The 17,422-nt window shown below is 47.8% G+C and overlaps 1 protein-coding gene across 1 annotated transcript in view; it reads left to right on the forward strand.

The window, feature by feature from the left end:
• The first annotated feature begins 1,350 nt into the window (after positions 1-1,350).
• Vps13d (vacuolar protein sorting 13 homolog D) overlaps positions 1,351-17,422 on the forward strand; it is a 214,580-nt gene continuing 198,508 nt past the window's right edge. Inside the window, 5 exon segments of the mRNA XM_040735088.1 lie at positions 1,351-1,464; positions 6,276-6,445; positions 13,005-13,082; positions 15,268-15,458; positions 15,555-15,635. Coding sequence (XP_040591022.1) covers positions 6,349-6,445; positions 13,005-13,082; positions 15,268-15,458; positions 15,555-15,635 — 447 coding nt within the window. The 5' untranslated portion in view covers positions 1,351-1,464; positions 6,276-6,348.

Raw genomic sequence — 17,422 nt, forward strand, 5'->3', positions numbered from 1 at the left:
AAACCCCTCCCAGACACACTCAGAGGCATGGCTCTTAGTTAGTGCCCTAGGTATCCTGTAGTCCAGTGAAGTAGCAGACACCTGAGAATTCCTTTTCTCCCTTTTCCCTCCCCTCCCTTCCCCTCCCCCTCCCTTTCCTTTCTTCTCCTCCTTTGTTTCCCCTCCTCTCTCTCCCTTCCTTCCTCCCTCCCTCCCCCCTCCCTCCCTTCCTCCTCCCTTTCTCCCTCCCTCCCTCCTCCCTTCCTCCCTCCCTCCCTCTTTCCTTCCTGGTAGGGTCTCTTACAGGCTGGTCTCAAACTGGCTGTGTAGCTGAGGAGGCCCCCGACTCCTACCTCCCCTGCCTCCACCTCCTAAGTGCTGGGATTGCAAGTGTGTGCCATCACCTGGAGCTCAGACAGTGTTTGCTGAGGAGACGTGTGAAGAGATGAAGCCTCTGTTTTAGAGTCACTGCCGGGGTCAGGAAAGATAACCGAGGAGTAGACAAATACACAGATCATCTGGGCATGGCCTTTCACATCCGCAATTCCAGCTCTCCTGAGGTGGGGGCGGGAAGGCCAGGAGCTCAAGATGAGTCCTGGGCAAACCAACCAACTAACCAGCCAGCCAGCCAGCCAGCCAGCCAGCCAGCCAGCCAGCCAGCCAGCCAGCCAACCAACCAACCAACCAGGTCCACGAAGGAATATAGCAGCTGGAGACATGGTTCTGTGCTTGGAACCCTTGGCTGCTCTTGCAGAAGAGGAGTTTGGTTTCCGGCACCCACACAACTACTATGTAGGCTTCCAACTATCAATCCTCCCGAGTGTTCAGAAGAAGGAAACCGTTTTTTAGCAGGAAAGTTTGCATTTATTAATCTTGTGTGTATTCGTGGGCAGGCACACAGAGGCAGGGGACAGCTTGTGGGGAATCAGTGTTCTCCTACCATGTGGGTGTTAGGGATTGGACTCGAGTCATCTGTCCTGGCTGAGCCATCTTGCGGGTCCAGGAGGTGAGTTTTAATAAAAGTATAGCGGGGAGGGTGGCTTAAGCAGAAAAGGGCATGGTTTGAGTAACAGAGTTCAGTGCCAATCAAGGGGTCACCGTGGGTGGGATGAAAAGTTGAATGGAAAGCAGGGTGCCTTTGGAGGCCCAATACTGTTTGAGCTAGGTTCATTTATATCCCTACACTCTCCTGGGACCCAGTTTACCAATCCGTGAAATGCGGCTGTTTGGCTTGGGGCGCATTAAGCCCCCAGCACCCTGGGAGGGAGGGGCCCGCAGCCCTGCAGAGGAGCCGCTGCTGCCGCTAGGGGGCGCCCCATCGATGGCTCGGTGCTCGGCTGGCCAGGCGCAGGCACCTAGTCTTTCGATTGGTCGGGTCTAGCGCTCCAGCCAGCGCCATTGAGGAGTGGCGGAGAGGAAGCGCCTCGCAGAAGCGGGCTGGGGCGGCAGCGACGGCAATAGCTACAGCTACAGCGACAGTGACAGGTAGGGGGGGCGGCGGGCAGGGCTGAGGGTCTCGCGAGCAGCGCCCACCGCGATCGCCACGGCCGTGCTCGGACGGCCCCGCTCGGGGTCCGCGGCAGCCGGCCTCTCCCGGAGCCCGGGCGCCCTCGCGGGGACCCCGGAGCCCGAGTGTCGCCGGCACCTGAGGCAGGCCCGGGCTCGGGGCGCCGGCGCCTGCAGCCTGGCGACACCCCTGGAGTGTGGGTGTCACTCCTCCCGAGGCCTGATACCGACGTGCGAGTGTCCCTTCAGCACACCCGCAGCGGGGCGTCATGCCATCCCTCAGGAGCCCCCCTTCCCCCGGGGGTCAGCCTCTGGGTGGGGACGCCAGGCCTGGTCCCTGGGGTCCCTCCCTTCCTCTCTCCGCCTCCAGGTAGGAGGAGACCCCTTCGCCTTCCCCTTACCAGCCTAGGGAGCCGTCTTCTCCAGGCTTGGTGGCTGCGTCCCCCCCTGCTGCAGCCGGGCTTGGGTTCTGACAGCCGCCCGAGGTGTGGGAAGGCAAGGGAAGCGTTGCATTCCTGTGGAGCCCCTCGGGGTTGTCCCCCACTTGAGGCAGAGCCCCCCACCCCCGGATCCCTCAGCTCTCAGAGCCCTAGCCGCCTCGCAGAGGGACTCCCCAGGTCCACTTGCCAATGCTTCTCCTTCCCGGGTCTGGCCACCTCCCGGGAGGGGCCTGGCTCAAGGTCATGTCCGGCTGTCTGCCCGGTCTGTGGACAGAGCCCAGATCCTCAGTGTCACCTGCCACACTGGATAGGGGATGCCAGGTGGGGGTTATTGCCGCCGGGCAGCTGCCTAGAAGTCCTGATGGACCCGAGCTTATAAACACTCTGGGATTCTGGCCAGTCTTGGCCGCCCTTTCTGAAACCGGATTCCGTAAGGCAATCCTTGAAGTGGCCTCAAGCCTGGTCTAGGTGCTTAGCAGAGCTAATGGATGCTTCCTGGCGTGGGTCTCAATTGACTGAGCAGAGGGGCATCTTAGATCGCTAACCGTCCATGTCTTTGTAATGTGTTCTTCGTGTTCTTACACACTGAGAGTAAAGTTCGGTAGGGCCTGAACTTGGGTACATACTACAAAACTACAGTAGTTTCCTGAAAAAGTAATAGTATTTTACGTGTGTGTGTGGGGGGGGGTGAGGGGTGTCAGAGGACCACCTGTGGGAGTCTGTTCTCTGTGATTAAACTCAGGTGTTCAGTCTTGGTAGCAAGTACTTTTACCTGTGGAGAGATCATGCTGGCCTGACACTGGGTTTCTCTTTACCGGAAAACAATCTGGGGCTGGCACTCCAGGGAGAGTTGGCGTTTAGGGATGAAATTAATGGCAATAACAAAAATAAAGAGTACTCCAGCCTGGGCTGGGTGCCCAGGACTGTTTGAGGCTCCCATAGTAAAACAGGCTAGTCAGTTTTACACTGTGTTTTTAATAGATTTACCTTTTCAAATGACAATAGAGAAATGCTTCTTTTTTCTTTTTGGTTTTTCGAGACAGGGTTTTTTTTTTTTTTTTTTTTTTTTTTTGTGAAACAGCCCTAGCTGTATTGGAACTAGCTCTGTAGGACCAGACTACACAAGACATTGACAGACATTTAGATTGTTTTCAATTTCTGGCCTTGAACTCACAGAGATCTGCCTGCCTCTGCCTCCTGAGGAGAAATGTTTCTTTTACTTACACTGTGAAGCATTCTTGATTAAAAAGAAAAATTGGTTTTTGTGATCTATTTAAACAAACACTGAAGGGTCTTCCCCAGATTCTTAGTTTTATGTCTGGAGCATTACAAAAAAAAAAAAAACATTTGGAAGAAATAAGTCAAGTATTCTGCAAAATGCTTGAATAATACTATTATTTAGACAGGGTCCGGGTTGGCCTGGAACTCCCTATGTAGATGTAGACCAGATTGGTTTTAAAATTTAGAAATATAAAGCTGAGATGTAGTCATGAAAGCCAAGCACTTTAATCCCAGCACTCGGGAGGCAGAAGCAGGCAGATCTCTGAGTTCGAGGCCAGCCTGGTCTACAGAGTGAGTCCCAGGACAGCTAGGGCTGTTCCACAGAGAAATCTAACCAAAGCAAACCAAACCAAAAAAACCTTCAGAGATCTGCCTCCTTCTGCTTTCCTTGTGCTGGGATTAAAATTGTGCACCACTGCCCTGATTAGTTAATTGATTTTTAAGTGTCCCTGATAATAAACAAGTCTTGCATTGACGTGCTAGGCATTACTGACAAGTACTTATCAGTCTGCCCTGGAGACTGGCTTAACTCTTAGGGGGCTTTTGCCTCGGGTCTTCTTTGTGTTGATAGCCCTTTCCTTGGGGTGAGTGTGTCTCCTGGCACTAAGAGAACTCACTCGTCATTGGACAAAGTCCTTGGAAAGGATCCTGATAATAGTCTTGTTCCAAGTGGGGCACATGCCATGGGAAATCTGGAATGTCTGGTGTGGTGGCTGGTGATCAACACGAATGCCTTAGAGCAAGATTTACCGCACACAGTTGTAATTGGAATCCAGTAGCCCAGTGATCTGAAAACCCGCCTAAACTTTTGTTTTTGTTTGTTTGTTTTGAGCTGTTCTGGAACTTGATATGTAGACCAGACTGATCTCCAACTCAGAGAGATCCACTTGCCTCTGTCTCCCTCCCTGTACTAAGATGCCAAAATTAAAGGCACGCACCAACATTCTTGGCTCCACTTAAACCTTTTTTTGTTTGTTTGTTTCACTCTCTTTCATGTTAACTTTTAAAAAATCTTGTTTATTTATTGTATGTATATGCGCTTGAGTCTGTGTGTGGGTGTGTCCATACCACAGCTTGCATATGGAGGCCAGAGGACAATTTTCTGGAGCCTATTTTCTCCTTCCTGTGTGTCCTGGGGATGGAACTCAGGCCATCAGGGTGGCAGCAGGTGCTTTACCCTCTGAGCTATTTGGATGGCCCTCATGTGTTACTTTCTGTAATAGTAAAAATCATCTATGTAACCTCAGCAGAACCTTTTTAAAAATTATGAGTGTTTTGTCTATGAATGTCTGCGCACCATGTGGGTGTCTGCTGCCCACAGAGGACCAAAGAAGCCATCAGATCCCCTGGAACTGGAGCTACAGATGGTTGTGAGCCACCATGCAGGTGCTGGGAATTGACTGAACCTAGTTCTCTAGAAGAGTGGCCAGTGCTCTTAGCCAATGAGCCACCTCTCCAGCCCCCCCCCAGGCAAAACCTTTTTACAAATATTTGCTAAATAATCTTAGTTGTTCTTTTTTTTTAAAGATTTATTTATTTATTATGAATACAACATCCTTCCTCCATGTATGTCTGCACATACCAGAAGAGCACCAGATCTCATTACAGATGGCTGTGAGCCACCATGTGGTTGCTGGGAATTGAACTCAGGACCTCTGGAAGAGCAGTCAGTGCTCTTAACCTCTGAGCCATCGCTCCAGCCCTCTTAGTTGTTCTTATACCAGATGAAGTGAAAGCTGACTTTAATTGCCAATATTTTAATAAGCTTTAAGCATGTTTATTAGTGTTTAAAAGAGTAGTCTTTTTTCTTTTTTTTATAATACTGGTAAGTGCAATATTACACCACTTATTGTAACAAGCATTTGTGATTCAATACTGAATTTAAATACGGAACCAAAAGCAGAGGATTTCTGGTGTTTGGTTACAATAGTTCATTACGTCAGCATCTTTGGGACGTAGGGCTGGGGATGTGGCTCAGTTGGTAGGGAGTTTGCCTAGCATGCTCGAAGTCCTAGGATCAATCCTCAGCACCACATAAACCAGATGTGGTGGTACCCACTTATAATCTCAGCATCTACCTGGGAGCTGAAGACTAGAGAGTCAGAGGTTCAAGGCTGTAACCTCAGCTATATGGTGAGTTCAGTGCCAGCCTTGGATATGTGAGATACCATCTGGGAAAAAAAAGAAAAGTAGCAATAAAATACTGCCTTCCATTTAGATGATTTTTGTGAATGAGCCTAATGAATGAATTTGCAAATTTTAATTAGGACACCTTAGCTAGTGTTGTAGAATGTGAATTTCATTCACATAGCCTCTTGAACATTTTTGCTTTGACCTAGGTTCCTGCTTCTTAGCATTTGGGCCGGATGAGTCGATGCTCTGTGGGGTTGTCATGAGCGTTGTAAGATGTTTGACAGCTTCCACAGCCCCATCTCACAAGATAGCCACAGCAGAATCTGAAGGGACAATGATCAGCACTGTCTCCACAGAGCTGGAGAGACGTTTGGGGGTCTTTGAGAGGACCTGGGTTTGGTTCCCAGCACCCACATGGAGACTCACAACCTTTTGTAACTCCAGTTCCAGGGGACCTTATGACGTCTTTTGGCCCCCACAGGCTCCTGCATGCGTATGGTGCACACACATACATGTGTTCAGATGCTGTCAGATTGACCTTGTGAGAAGCCCTCACTAAGGCAGGCTGACCCAAGTCTAGTCCCGAAAGGAAGTATTTCAGAGAATAGTTAATTCAAAAGTCACAGCTTCCAGTTGTGGGTGATTTTCAGTACGTTTCCCAGTGACCTTCCCTGTGGCTGAAGACCAGTGTGGGCGCTGCCCTTACATTCTCCCCAACCCCTGTGAGCCCTCCCCTTGCATTCTTCCACTTGCTGGAGGCAGAACAGGCAGTCAGCATGGAAATACATCCAGGGTCTGTTTGGTTGTGTTCTTGTGACCTGGCTGGCTTGGAAGTCTAGACCAGGCTGGTCTGGAACTCACAGAGACCCACAAGGCGTGCGCTACCACACCCAGCCAAGCTGTTGTTAATTTCCTCCTTCCCTCCCCCTTTTATAGATTCTGTGACCATGCGAGAGAGAACTAAAGACTGACCCATGATTTCTCCGCACCTTTTCCTGAGTCAGTAGTCATGTTGGAAGGTCTTGTGGCCTGGGTTCTCAATACCTATCTGGGGAAGTATGTCAGTAACCTGAACACGGACCAGCTCTCAGTTGCACTTCTCAAAGGTAAGCACACCTCCTCCAGCAAAGTGTGGCCTGCCTCTCTCCCTCTCCCCATCTCCCTCCCTCCCTCCCTCCCTCCCTCCCTCCCTCCCTCCCTCCCTCCCTCCCTCCCTCCCTTCTTCCCTCCCCTTAACTGACCAAAAGTGTGTGGGAAGGTAATGCTGTGCCACGGTTCCTGTGCGGAGGTCAGAGGACAACTTGTGCAAGTAGGTTCTCTCCTTCTACCATGTGGGTTGGGGGTGGGTGGTGGGCGTTCTAACTCAGGTTAGCAGTCTTCCTGGCCCCGCCCTTACCCCCGGGTCACCTCACTTGCCCTAGTTTACCTGTGGGTGTGTGTGTGGTAGCACTCTGCATGCTTGTGCACAGGTGAGAGCTCACGGGTGTGTTTGGAGGCCAGAGGTCAACGTGGGTGTCTTTTAAATGTGGCAAGTGTTACTGGGGAAGGGAGTGGGGAAAGGGAAGAGTTCACGAAGAGGGTTGTTTTTTGTTTTTTCAATTAAAGGAAAAGGATAGTAGCAGTGGGAAAGAGGAGAGGGAGGGAGAGAAGGGGGAGAGGAAAAGAGGGAGAGGGAGGGAGAGGGAGAGGAGGGATGGGAAGGGATGGGAGGTGGGCAGGGCCCTTTTAAAAGGGAACATAATGAATAGGCACAGATGGTGCTCTTGGAAGTAGCTGAGGGCGTATCCTGTCAGAACTCCAAAGGCAGGCCAGTAGACTGCCTAAATACTAACAGTGGTGACATTGTTTGCTGACAAGAGAACTGATGGAGCTTTAAGGCATAGGATGCATCTCTGGATTTACTAATGACAGGTTTCTAATTCTGCACTTGTAGGCAGAATATATCCTTTTAAAAATTATCATTAAAGTGCCGGCTCTGCTGCATCCTTTTAATCACAGTTCTTGGGAGCAGAGGCAGGCGAATCTCTGAGTTCAAGGCCAGCCTGATCTACATGTGGGACTCTGACTTAAAAAAAAAAAGGGAGAGAGGGACTGGAGAGATGGCTCAGTGGTTAAGGTTAAGAGCATTGACTGCTATTCCAAAGGACCTGGGTTCAATCCCTAGCACCCACATGGTAGCTCACAAGTAACTCAAATTCCAGTGGATCCAACTCCCTCCCACAGACATTCATGCAGGCCAAGTACCAACACACATAAACATTAAATGAATAAAAAGCTTAAAGTTGCATTTATAGCTTTTGCACGTGTGTAGGCACACATGCCACAGTATGTGTGGAGGCGTTAGAGGACAGCTTTGGGAGCTGATCCTCTGTTTCCACCATGTATGTTCTAAGGATGTATTCAAGCTGGGCAGGAAGCACCTTTACCCCATGAGTCATCACCCCGGCCCTTCCTGATGGTTTTCACTCTGTAGCCCTGGCTCAACCTGACTCTGTGAAGTCTCTGCCAGCTTCAAACTGGTGGCGAGCCTCCTGCCTCTGCCTCCCTAGTGCTGGGATTATAGACATGTACCACCACACCACAGCTTAGACAGAATGTATCTTTCTTTTTCTTTTTTTTAATTAACTTTTTTCATTTATTTTGCACCCGGGATCAGTTTTCCTTCCCTCCTCTCCTCCTGCTCCCCCTCCCGCCAATCCATTCCTCCTCTGTCTCCATTTAGCAGAATATATCTTGTAACAACTAAGTATCATTCTGGTGCTTTAGGGTAACTTTTCTTACATCCTCTATAAGGACTACTATTCTCTTTGACTTTTAAATCTATGGAATGAAGTGAAGTGCTGTGAGGCATGCTTTCAGTCCAGCACTGGAGAGGCAGAGACAGGCAGATCTCTGTGAGTTCGAGGCCAGCTTATTCTACATAGTGAATTTCAGGACAGTTAAGGCTATGTTGACAGACTTTTAATTAAAAAAAAATTAGCTGGACATGGTGGCATTTAAGGCCAACCTGGTCTACAAAGCGAGTTCCAGGACAATCAGCGCTGTTACACACAGAATCACTGTCTCAAAATCAAAAGCAAACACAAAAAATTTATGGGATGAAACCTTGAGGAATGGTTGTTTTAATAACTGGTATTAGTTATGAAAGAACCCGACCCCTTTACTTCCGCAGCCTGCGGGGGTCTGGGGTCCGAGGGACAGAGTGCTAGACAGGCCCGAGAGTGTTACTCTGATCGAGCAGCCAGTTACTCTTCCCAAGGACCCAGGTTCAATTCTCGGCACCCACTTGGCAGTTCACAACTGTCTGTGACTCCAGTTTCAGGGGATCGGATGCCCTCTTCAGGCCTCTATATGTACCAGGCACAGACGTGGCACAGAGACATGCATACAGGCAAAACATCCATGCACATAAAATAAAACTAGAAATTAAAGTGCATTGTCTTAGTTACCGTTCCATTGCTCTGAAGAGACACCGCAACTAACAAAGCATTTAACTGAGGGCTTGCTTACACTTAGAGGGTTAATCCTTGATGATCACAGTGGGAAGCTTGGGAGCAGGCCAGCAGGCATGTTGCTGTAACTGAAGCTGGGAGCTCACATCTGATCTGCAAGTTGCAGACAGAGAGACTGGGCCAGGCATGGGCTTTTGAAACCTCAAAGCCCACCCCCAGTGACACAGCTCCTCCAACAAGGCCATATCTCCCAATCTTTCCTAAACAGACCACCCACCACCTAGGGGCCTGTAAAGTCCCTGCCCTCAGAGCCACTAACCTGTTGGGGAGGCAAATTAAGCAACAGCACAAGGCAGCCACCTCTAAATGGTTGCACTTTAGCTACAGGCAATAGCTGGATGTGAGGACTGACTCTTGCGATCCCAGCACTTGAGTGGATGAGGCAGGAGGATTACTGTGAGTCCAAGGCCAGTCTGGGGTACATAGGGAGTTCCAGGCTAATCTGGGTGATACTGTGAGACTCTGTCTTTAACTACAAAAAAAGTTACATTATGCATTTGAGTGGATAGGAGAGTAGCCTTTTGTTTGTCTGTAGGGCCTGGGGAAAGCTGCTGTGGGTGGCTTTTGAGTGAACTGAAAATGTTCCAGTGGCTTGCACAGGAGGGGTTGCTGCACTCCAGGTGGAGTGAACCCCAGGAGCAGAGGCTGGGAGCCTGTAGGCACAGGGAGTCAGAAAGGGGAGGCTTCTCTGCACAAGGGCTCTGCGCTTCAGATCCCCCTTGTCTTTGAGCCCTATTCAGCCTGGTCCTTTAAATAACCTGGAGCAGAATGAAGAGAGTCTGGTAGTCAACAGAGATGGCTGGGGAATGCCTGAGGCCAGAGTTCACTGCAGTGTTGGTGAATAGATCTCTGGCCAGTGTTAGGTCAGGAATTTTGGGGTGAGCCATCCATGAATAAGCTTGGAAATGGTTTCCTGGGAAATCAATGAGTGGCATGCTGGCTTGGAAAAGGTCTACCTCCTTCTGGTGCTTTGTTGCCTGACTCTCACTCAGGCAGTCCTTCCCAGCAGGGCAGGCTGTGGGCACAGGTGAGTGAGTGCGTGAGCGTGTGAATGAGTGAGTAAGTGTGAATGTGTGAGCGTGTGAATGAGTGTGAGTGTGTGAATGTGAGTGAGAGAGTGAGTGTGAGTGCGTGAGCGTGTGATGAGTGAGTGTGTTGAGTGAGTGTGAGTGAGTGAGAGAGTGAGTGTGAGTGAGTGTGTGTTGAGTGTGTGGAGTGTGTGTGAGTGAGTGTGAGTGTGAGTGTGTGAATGAGTGTGAGTGCGTGAGTGTGTGAATGTGAGTGAGAGAGTGAGTGCGAGTGCGTGAGTGTGAATGAGTGAGTGAGGTGAGTGTGTTGAGTGAGTGTGTGTTGAGTGAGTGTGTGTGTGAGAGTGAGTGTGAGTGTGTGAATGGCTGTGTGTGTGTTGAGTGAGTGTGTGTGGGAGACTAAACCGTTCCCGTGATTGTTGCTGTTCCTTAGCTGTTGGCTTGCTGCAGGCTTCTGTTTCTTCTCTGTCCTGTCTAAACCTCCTGTGCTTTCTCTCCTTTGGCTTCTTTAATGTTTTAAGTGTAAGTTCCTCCCTCTTCTCTGACAGTTCAGCAGCCAAGGAAACTCTGGATTAGCTTATGGAAAAACAAGGCCAATCAATCAATGTATAAATGAGAAAAGGGCCAGGCCATGGCTGCACATGGAGCATTCACCACACATGTGTGATCCAGCCTTCTGTCCCTAGTGCTGCAGAAACAAAAAAAGAAACTGCAGGTGTCTCTCTGAAAGTCATTTTGACCCAAGGAGATTTTCCAATTTTTTCTCCTTTATGATAATTTTCTCTCCACCTTTGGAAATAGGTTTATTTTGCTTTAGGTTAGTCTTAAAACATGTAATATGGACCCCCCCCCCCATACTTGCTTAGAATCTGCTAGGTTTGACCTTTTTTTTTTTAAGAGTCTGCATAGTCATTTATTTGGGGAAAGTAAGAGGTGTGTGTGTGTGTGTGTGTGTGTGTGTGTGTGTGTGTGCAAATGAATGGTTTGCACAGTCAGGAGAGTCTGTTTGTCAGTTCTCCCTTACTGTGATAAAATACCTGAGATAGTCAGTTTCAAGGGAGGAAAGGTTATTTGGCTCACAGGTTTTGGTTCACATGGGTTGCTTGGCGCCCTTGCCTCTGGGCCTGCCGTGGTGGTGGGAGTCGTGCACCTGGCAGGACAGGCCTGCTTACCCTAGGACAGATGGGAGCAGATTCAGAGAGGGACCCCAGTCTAGTACCCCTTTTGAGGGCATGTCCTTAGTACCCTGATTTCTGTCAGATAGGCCCACACATAAAGCCCCCACTGCCTCCCAGTAGTGTCATGGGCTGGGATAATCCCTTAGTTCATGGGCCTTTGGTGGACATTAGGATCTAAACGGTAGCAGAGCTGGAGCGGGCTGTCCTGTCCTTGCACACCGGGGCTGGAGTCATCATACAGGCTGGCCCTGCTCTTCGGTTGGGCTCTCTAGAAAGAAGAGTACTTTGGGGTGACCAGTTTTATTTATTTAGTTACTTTTTTTTTTTGAGGCAGGGTCTCTACATATCCCTGGCTGTCCCGGAACTAACTGTATATAGACGAGGCTGGCCTCATAGAGATCTGTCTGCCTCTGCATCCCAAGTGCTGGAATAAAAGGCGTGTGCCACCATACCTGCCTTCAGTTTTATTAACTAAACCATGGGCTCTCAAGCATTTTCTGATTTATGCTCAATTCTGGGAGAAGGGCATTGCTGAGGGCTGGGACTGCGTGTTAAAAACCACAGCAGTTTCTTGTGTTTTAACCTTAGAGATTCTGATTTGGGAGATGTTAGGGAGGATCCAGGAGCCCACATTACATCTCAGAGACTCAGGCGATGGCAATCTTGTGGGAACTGTTAGCCTAAGCTGGGGGTCTTTAAATTAGCCAGCAGGCCAGACCTGACCTCCATCTCAGGATGGCTTTTACTAACTTTAATTCATTAATTAATTATGTGTGAGTGCTTCTGTGCATACATAAGAGTACAAGTGGTCAGAGGACAACTTTCAGGGGTCTGTTCCCTCTTTGCACTGTGTGGGTCCTGGAGATTGAACTCAGGTCTTCAGGCTTGGCATCAAGCGCCTTTATCTCTTGTGCTATCTTGCTGCTGGTCTGTCCGACCATCCATCCATCCATCCATCCATCCATCCATCCATCCATCCAGGGTTTCTCTGTATAACAGTCATTGGCTGTCCTGGAACTCAGTTTTCTAGACCAGAACTTCTGTTCCTGCCTGCTGAGTGCTGGGATTAAAGGTGTGCACCCTTACCGCTTGTCCTCTGTTTTTGAGCAGTCTCATGTAACCAGGCTAGTCTAGAATTTTGCTATCCAGCCTAGAATTATCTTAAACTCCTGATCCTTCTGTCTCTATCCTAGTACTGGAATTTTGTCTTGTACTTTTTTTTTTTAGACAAAGTCTCTAGCCCAGACTGGTCTTGAACTTGCTATGTAGCTAAGAATGGTCTTGACTTTCTGATTCCCCTTGTCTCCACCTCTGAATTGTGGGATTACAGGAATGTACTGCTAGGGTGGTGTTACATTTTCTTTGGTGGGGATCAAACACAGGTTTTTGTGTATGATGTGTGACCATTGAAACCCCTAGCTGTCTGTTACATTCCTAAACCTTCTTTGGGCTTAATGGCATACGCCTTTAATCCTAGCTACTCAGAAGGCTAAGTTAGGAGGATAGTAAGAGAGCCCAGAAGTTTGAGGTCAGCCTGGGCAATACCCATGAGTCAAGAAAATAAAAGGAAATGCCAGCAACAAAGCTGAGTGGGTAAAGGCGCTTGCTGCCAGGTGCCTGAGTTCTATCCCTGGAACCTACACATGACACGCGCACACACACATACAAATAAATGTAGTAAAAAAGTTTAAGAATGAATGCGATTGTTATGATATAGAGGCTTAAAATACTCTCTGGACCATTTTAGAAATAGTTAGGGTCTTGCCTAAGCTCTTCTGGCTTTCGTGCTTCAGCCGTCACGCATGGTTCAGTGGGTGCTCAGATGAGTACTACAGTCAGAAACCGTGGGCTGGTGGAGGGGTCACCGTGGCCCTTGCCCTTCAGTGTTTGTGTGTTTCCAAAGCATTGTCTCTGCTGGATGACCGTTCTGTGGCGTTTTGTTTTTAGGTGCTGTTGAATTAGAGAACCTCCCCCTAAAGAAGGACGCCCTGAAAGAGCTGGAATTGCCATTTGAAGTCAAAGCTGGTACGTGGAGCCCAAGGAGGGAGGCGGGCTTGGAGAGCAAGTTGTTTGGGACTCGAGAATCAAAAGCCCTGGAGTTGGTGTCTGCTTGACCAGGAAGTAGACAGGAAGCTTGAGAGTTTACATCAATCTCATCACATGGGCAGGTAGATCTCTGTGAGTTCTAGGACAACTTGGTCCAGATAGAGGGTTTCAGACTTGCCAGGAAGTGAGACCATGTCTCAAACAAATAAACAAAAACACAAACAACAAAACCTGGTCTTGGAATAGTCAGGGAATAGGGCTAGGGGTGTAGTTTGGTAGTAGAGCACTTGCTTAGCATGCCCAGAGCCTGGGATTCCATCCCCAGCATTACACACACACACACACACACACACACACACACACACACACACACACACACACACCTTGCACACACAGAAAACCACAAGATCATAATAGTATTTATATATCTTGGATTTTTAAAAAACTTTTTCTACAGTTATTTATTTGTGTATGTGTGTGCACGTGCATGCATGCATACCAGCAAATATACTGACAGATAGGAATCTGAAAGGTTCAAGAATTCTGACACGGTTACTTCCAGAAGAAAATTCTTCAAATATTGAAGGATTAAGAAAAACTCTGTGGGGAAAATTGATGGTTTTCTAATATTGTATTAGCAAACTTGACCTTGTTTCTTACAAAAAGTAAATAAAATGTGTAAAGTTCTGTCTGTCATAATGCTTGTGTTCTCTTGCAAACTCATTCATATGGGCAGAACATGTCTGTAACCCAGCATTTGGGAGGCAGAAGGAAGGTCAGGCTTCAGGACCAACATAGGCTGTATACAACCCTGCCTCAGGCCAAATGAATAACTACTACTGTGCACTAATTCATATTGGCATATAAGTTCAGTTATAAATCTTATTTTTCTAGAGAAAACTCCTTTTTTATTATTTTGTACAATACTCCCTCATGTGCTGAATGTTAAACCTAGACCTTGTACATGCAAAGCAAGTATTGTATCACCGCATTCCATCCCCAGTACTGCTGGGATAGATAGTCATTTGTGTTCTCATTAGAAATACCATTGTGAGGACCGGGGCTATGTCAGGGTAGAGCCCTTGCTGAACATGCATGCATATATAAGGGCCTTGATTTCTTCCTCAACCACACACAAAGGAAAATACCTTGCTTTTTGAGACTGAGTCTCTCCATGTGTAGCCCTGGCTGGTCTGTAGCTATGCCGTCAGACTTGTCTCAAATTCACAGAGATCATCCTATCCCTGCCTCCCAAGTGCTGGGATTAAAGGCATGCGCCACCATGTCCAGTGACCTGCTTTTATTAAGTTGAATTTAAAGGCTTGGCTAAAATGGAACCAATAACTATACTTTTACAGGCCAGGTAACCCTAAGCCTGGGATGTTTGTTTATCCATATGCTGTATTGTCTGTTTTAGTTTATGATTGGTATATTCAAGGTCAAATACGTAAACACTGTAACTCCTGACACATACTTGTCAATCAGCCAATTATTAACTAATATAAAATGAGTTCTGTGACCAGGGTGTATGCAGGTGGGTGCCATGGGAAGGAGGATATCTCTTAGGAATTCCAGGTGTGGTCCAGTTGGAAGAGTGTTTACCTAGTAGACAATTTATATTTGATATGAAAAAGACTCACTGGGCATTTTCCAATTTAATTCATTATAACTGTTTCTTTTTAATTAATTAGTTTCTTATAATCTAGCTCGTACAGATCCTACCCTGACACTAGTTTCACATACACAGGAGCCTGATTGGCTAGCCTTGAATTCACTTTGTGCTCCAGGCTGACTTTGAACTTGCTATCCCCCTGTCCTAGCCACCTGAGTGCTGGGAGAATAGGCATGCCCCGCCGCTCGTGGCTTGCTGTCTTGTTTTGTGATTTTTGTCTGTTTTTCTTCTGGTGCTGGGGATAGAATCCAGGGCCTTGCTCTTCCTAGGCACATGTTCTACCAGAGCCAAGTCCCCTGCCCCAAGGTATTGCCCCAGCTGGCCTTGGACTTGTGCTCCTCCTGCCTCTGTCTCTTCAGCATTTTTAAATGCACTGTCATAGTTGCCAGGGTTTTTTAAAAAATAGAATAAATAATGGTAAAAGTAATCTGTGTGTTTGAAGGGGAACTAGAAAATGTACAGGTGTCTAATGAGACATTCCTTCTCCTCCAGGCTTGATTGGGAAAGTGACCCTCCAGATCCCTTTTTACCGCCCGCATGTGGATCCCTGGGTGATCTCCATCTCGGGCCTCTACTTAATTGGTGCCCCTGAGAAAATCCAGGACTTCAACGATGAGAAGGAGAAGCTATTGGAGAGGGAGCGTAAGAAGGCGCTGCTTCAGGCCCTGGAGGACAGATGGAAGGTAAGCAAGGCTTAGAGCCTCCCGTGCCTTCTGCGTGCCTGTGACCTCCCCAACAGTAAAGGGCAGTCCTGTGCTGACACTGGCTTTCCCTTGCAGAGTGAGCGGCAGCAGAAGGGAGAGCCTTACTGGTATTCTGTCACCGCCTCAGTCGTCACAAGGATTGTGGAAAACATTGAGGTGAGCCCTGCCAGCCTTCCTGAGGACATATAAAGGGTTTCTGAGCCTTAGCTGTGCTTTCGCTTCTGAGTTGCTGTTTCTTGTGGGTGTACAACTGTTCAGGTATGCCCCTTTGGAGGCTGCACCAAAGGGAAAACCTGAAAAGCAGGCCCTTCTTTGTGAGGTAGACACAGGTCTTTCTTGCTTTAGCAAGATGTGAGTGGGCATTTGCATTTCACAGTCCCCGCCCACCACCACCACACTTTCTTTTTTAATGTTAGATGTTGGAATGCTACTTGCTAAAGGATTTATTACCCCAGAAGCCAGGTTACTTAGGCCCCCATGAATGGTTTCAGGGCTAGTCATTTAACCTCTCTGGTCTCAGTTTTTTCATCTGCAAAATGGGAGAGGCAGGGTCCCCATTCCCTAGTGTGTTGTGAACTATCAATGGCCACTAAGGCATCTGACCCCTCATTGATGTATCTTATGGAGTTTGGATGCACTGCAGTGCTGGGGATACATGTTTGATCATTAGGAATAGGATAGGGGATAAAATATTCATTGAATGTCACATGACAGCTCATGCCAAAGTCTCTAGGGTTCTCTTGCAGTGTCAAGGCAACCCAGGCCAAATGTGTTCAGTGTGTGCTATGTTCCCCTAAAGTATGATCTAAAGTTGTTAGTTTCATAATGTGGACGAAAAGATCGACGCACTTGAGGGAACTGATTTTTATAGAAAATACTATTATTGCCAGGCAGTAATGGTACACGCCTTTAATCCCAGTACTTAGGAGGCAGAGGCAGGTGAATTTCTGTGAGTTCAAGGCCAGCCTGGTCTACAGAGTGAGTTCCAGGTCAGCCAGGGCTGTTAGAGAAACCCTGTCTTGAAAAGAAAAAACAAACAAAGAAACAAAACCCAGAAAATATTATTATAATATTTTTGTGCATATGTGCAGGTGTATGTATGTATTGTCTACAACAAAGGAACGTTTTTCTCCTAAGAACTTTCTCTTCACATTTATTTATGGCACATGTGGAGGTATGAGGACACCCTGTGGCAGTCTGTCCTCTCCTTCTACTGTGTGGTCCTGGGGACCACACTCAGGCCATCAGGCTTGGTGGCAGGCACTCTGGCACCCTTACCTGCCTAGCTATCTGCTGACTCCAGAAATGTCTTTTTCAAGGACCAGAAAGCTGTTTCTCTGCAGGAATAGTGTTGCTAGTGGATGTGCAGGGGGTGGAGGTGTGATGTCCCTCTGCCATTTAGGGCTGAATACCCCGCCACCACTTTTTTTTTCTTTTGGTTTTTCAAGACAGAGTTTCTTTGTTTAACAGCCCTGGCTGTCCTGGAATTCATTTTGTAGACCAGGCTGGCCTCAAACTCACAGAGATCCTCCTGCATCTACCTCCCGAGCGCTGGGATTAAAGGTGTGCGCCACCACTGCCTGGCTTTCCCGCCACCAGTTTTTTTTTTTCAATGTTAGCATTTTTTTAAAAATTTAAATTAGAAACAAGCTTGCTTAATATGTCAATCCCACTGCCTCCACTTTTTAGAAAATTTTATTTATGGACTGGAGAGATGCCTCAGAGGCTAAGAGCACTGACTACTCTTTCAGAGGTTCTGAGTTCAGTTCCTAGCAACCACATGTTGGCTCGCAACCATCTATAATGAGATCTGGTGCCCTCTTCTGGTGTCCAAGGCTGAATGCTGTATACATAATAAATAAATCTTTCAAAGAAAAACTATGAAAAAAGTTTTATTTACTTGTGTGTGTGTGTGTGTGTGTGTGTGTGTGTGTGTGTGTGTG

The sequence above is a fragment of the Mesocricetus auratus genome, unplaced genomic scaffold, assembly GCF_017639785.1.
Source record: "Mesocricetus auratus isolate SY011 unplaced genomic scaffold, BCM_Maur_2.0 Super-Scaffold_100042, whole genome shotgun sequence".
NCBI lineage: Eukaryota > Metazoa > Chordata > Mammalia > Rodentia > Cricetidae > Mesocricetus > Mesocricetus auratus.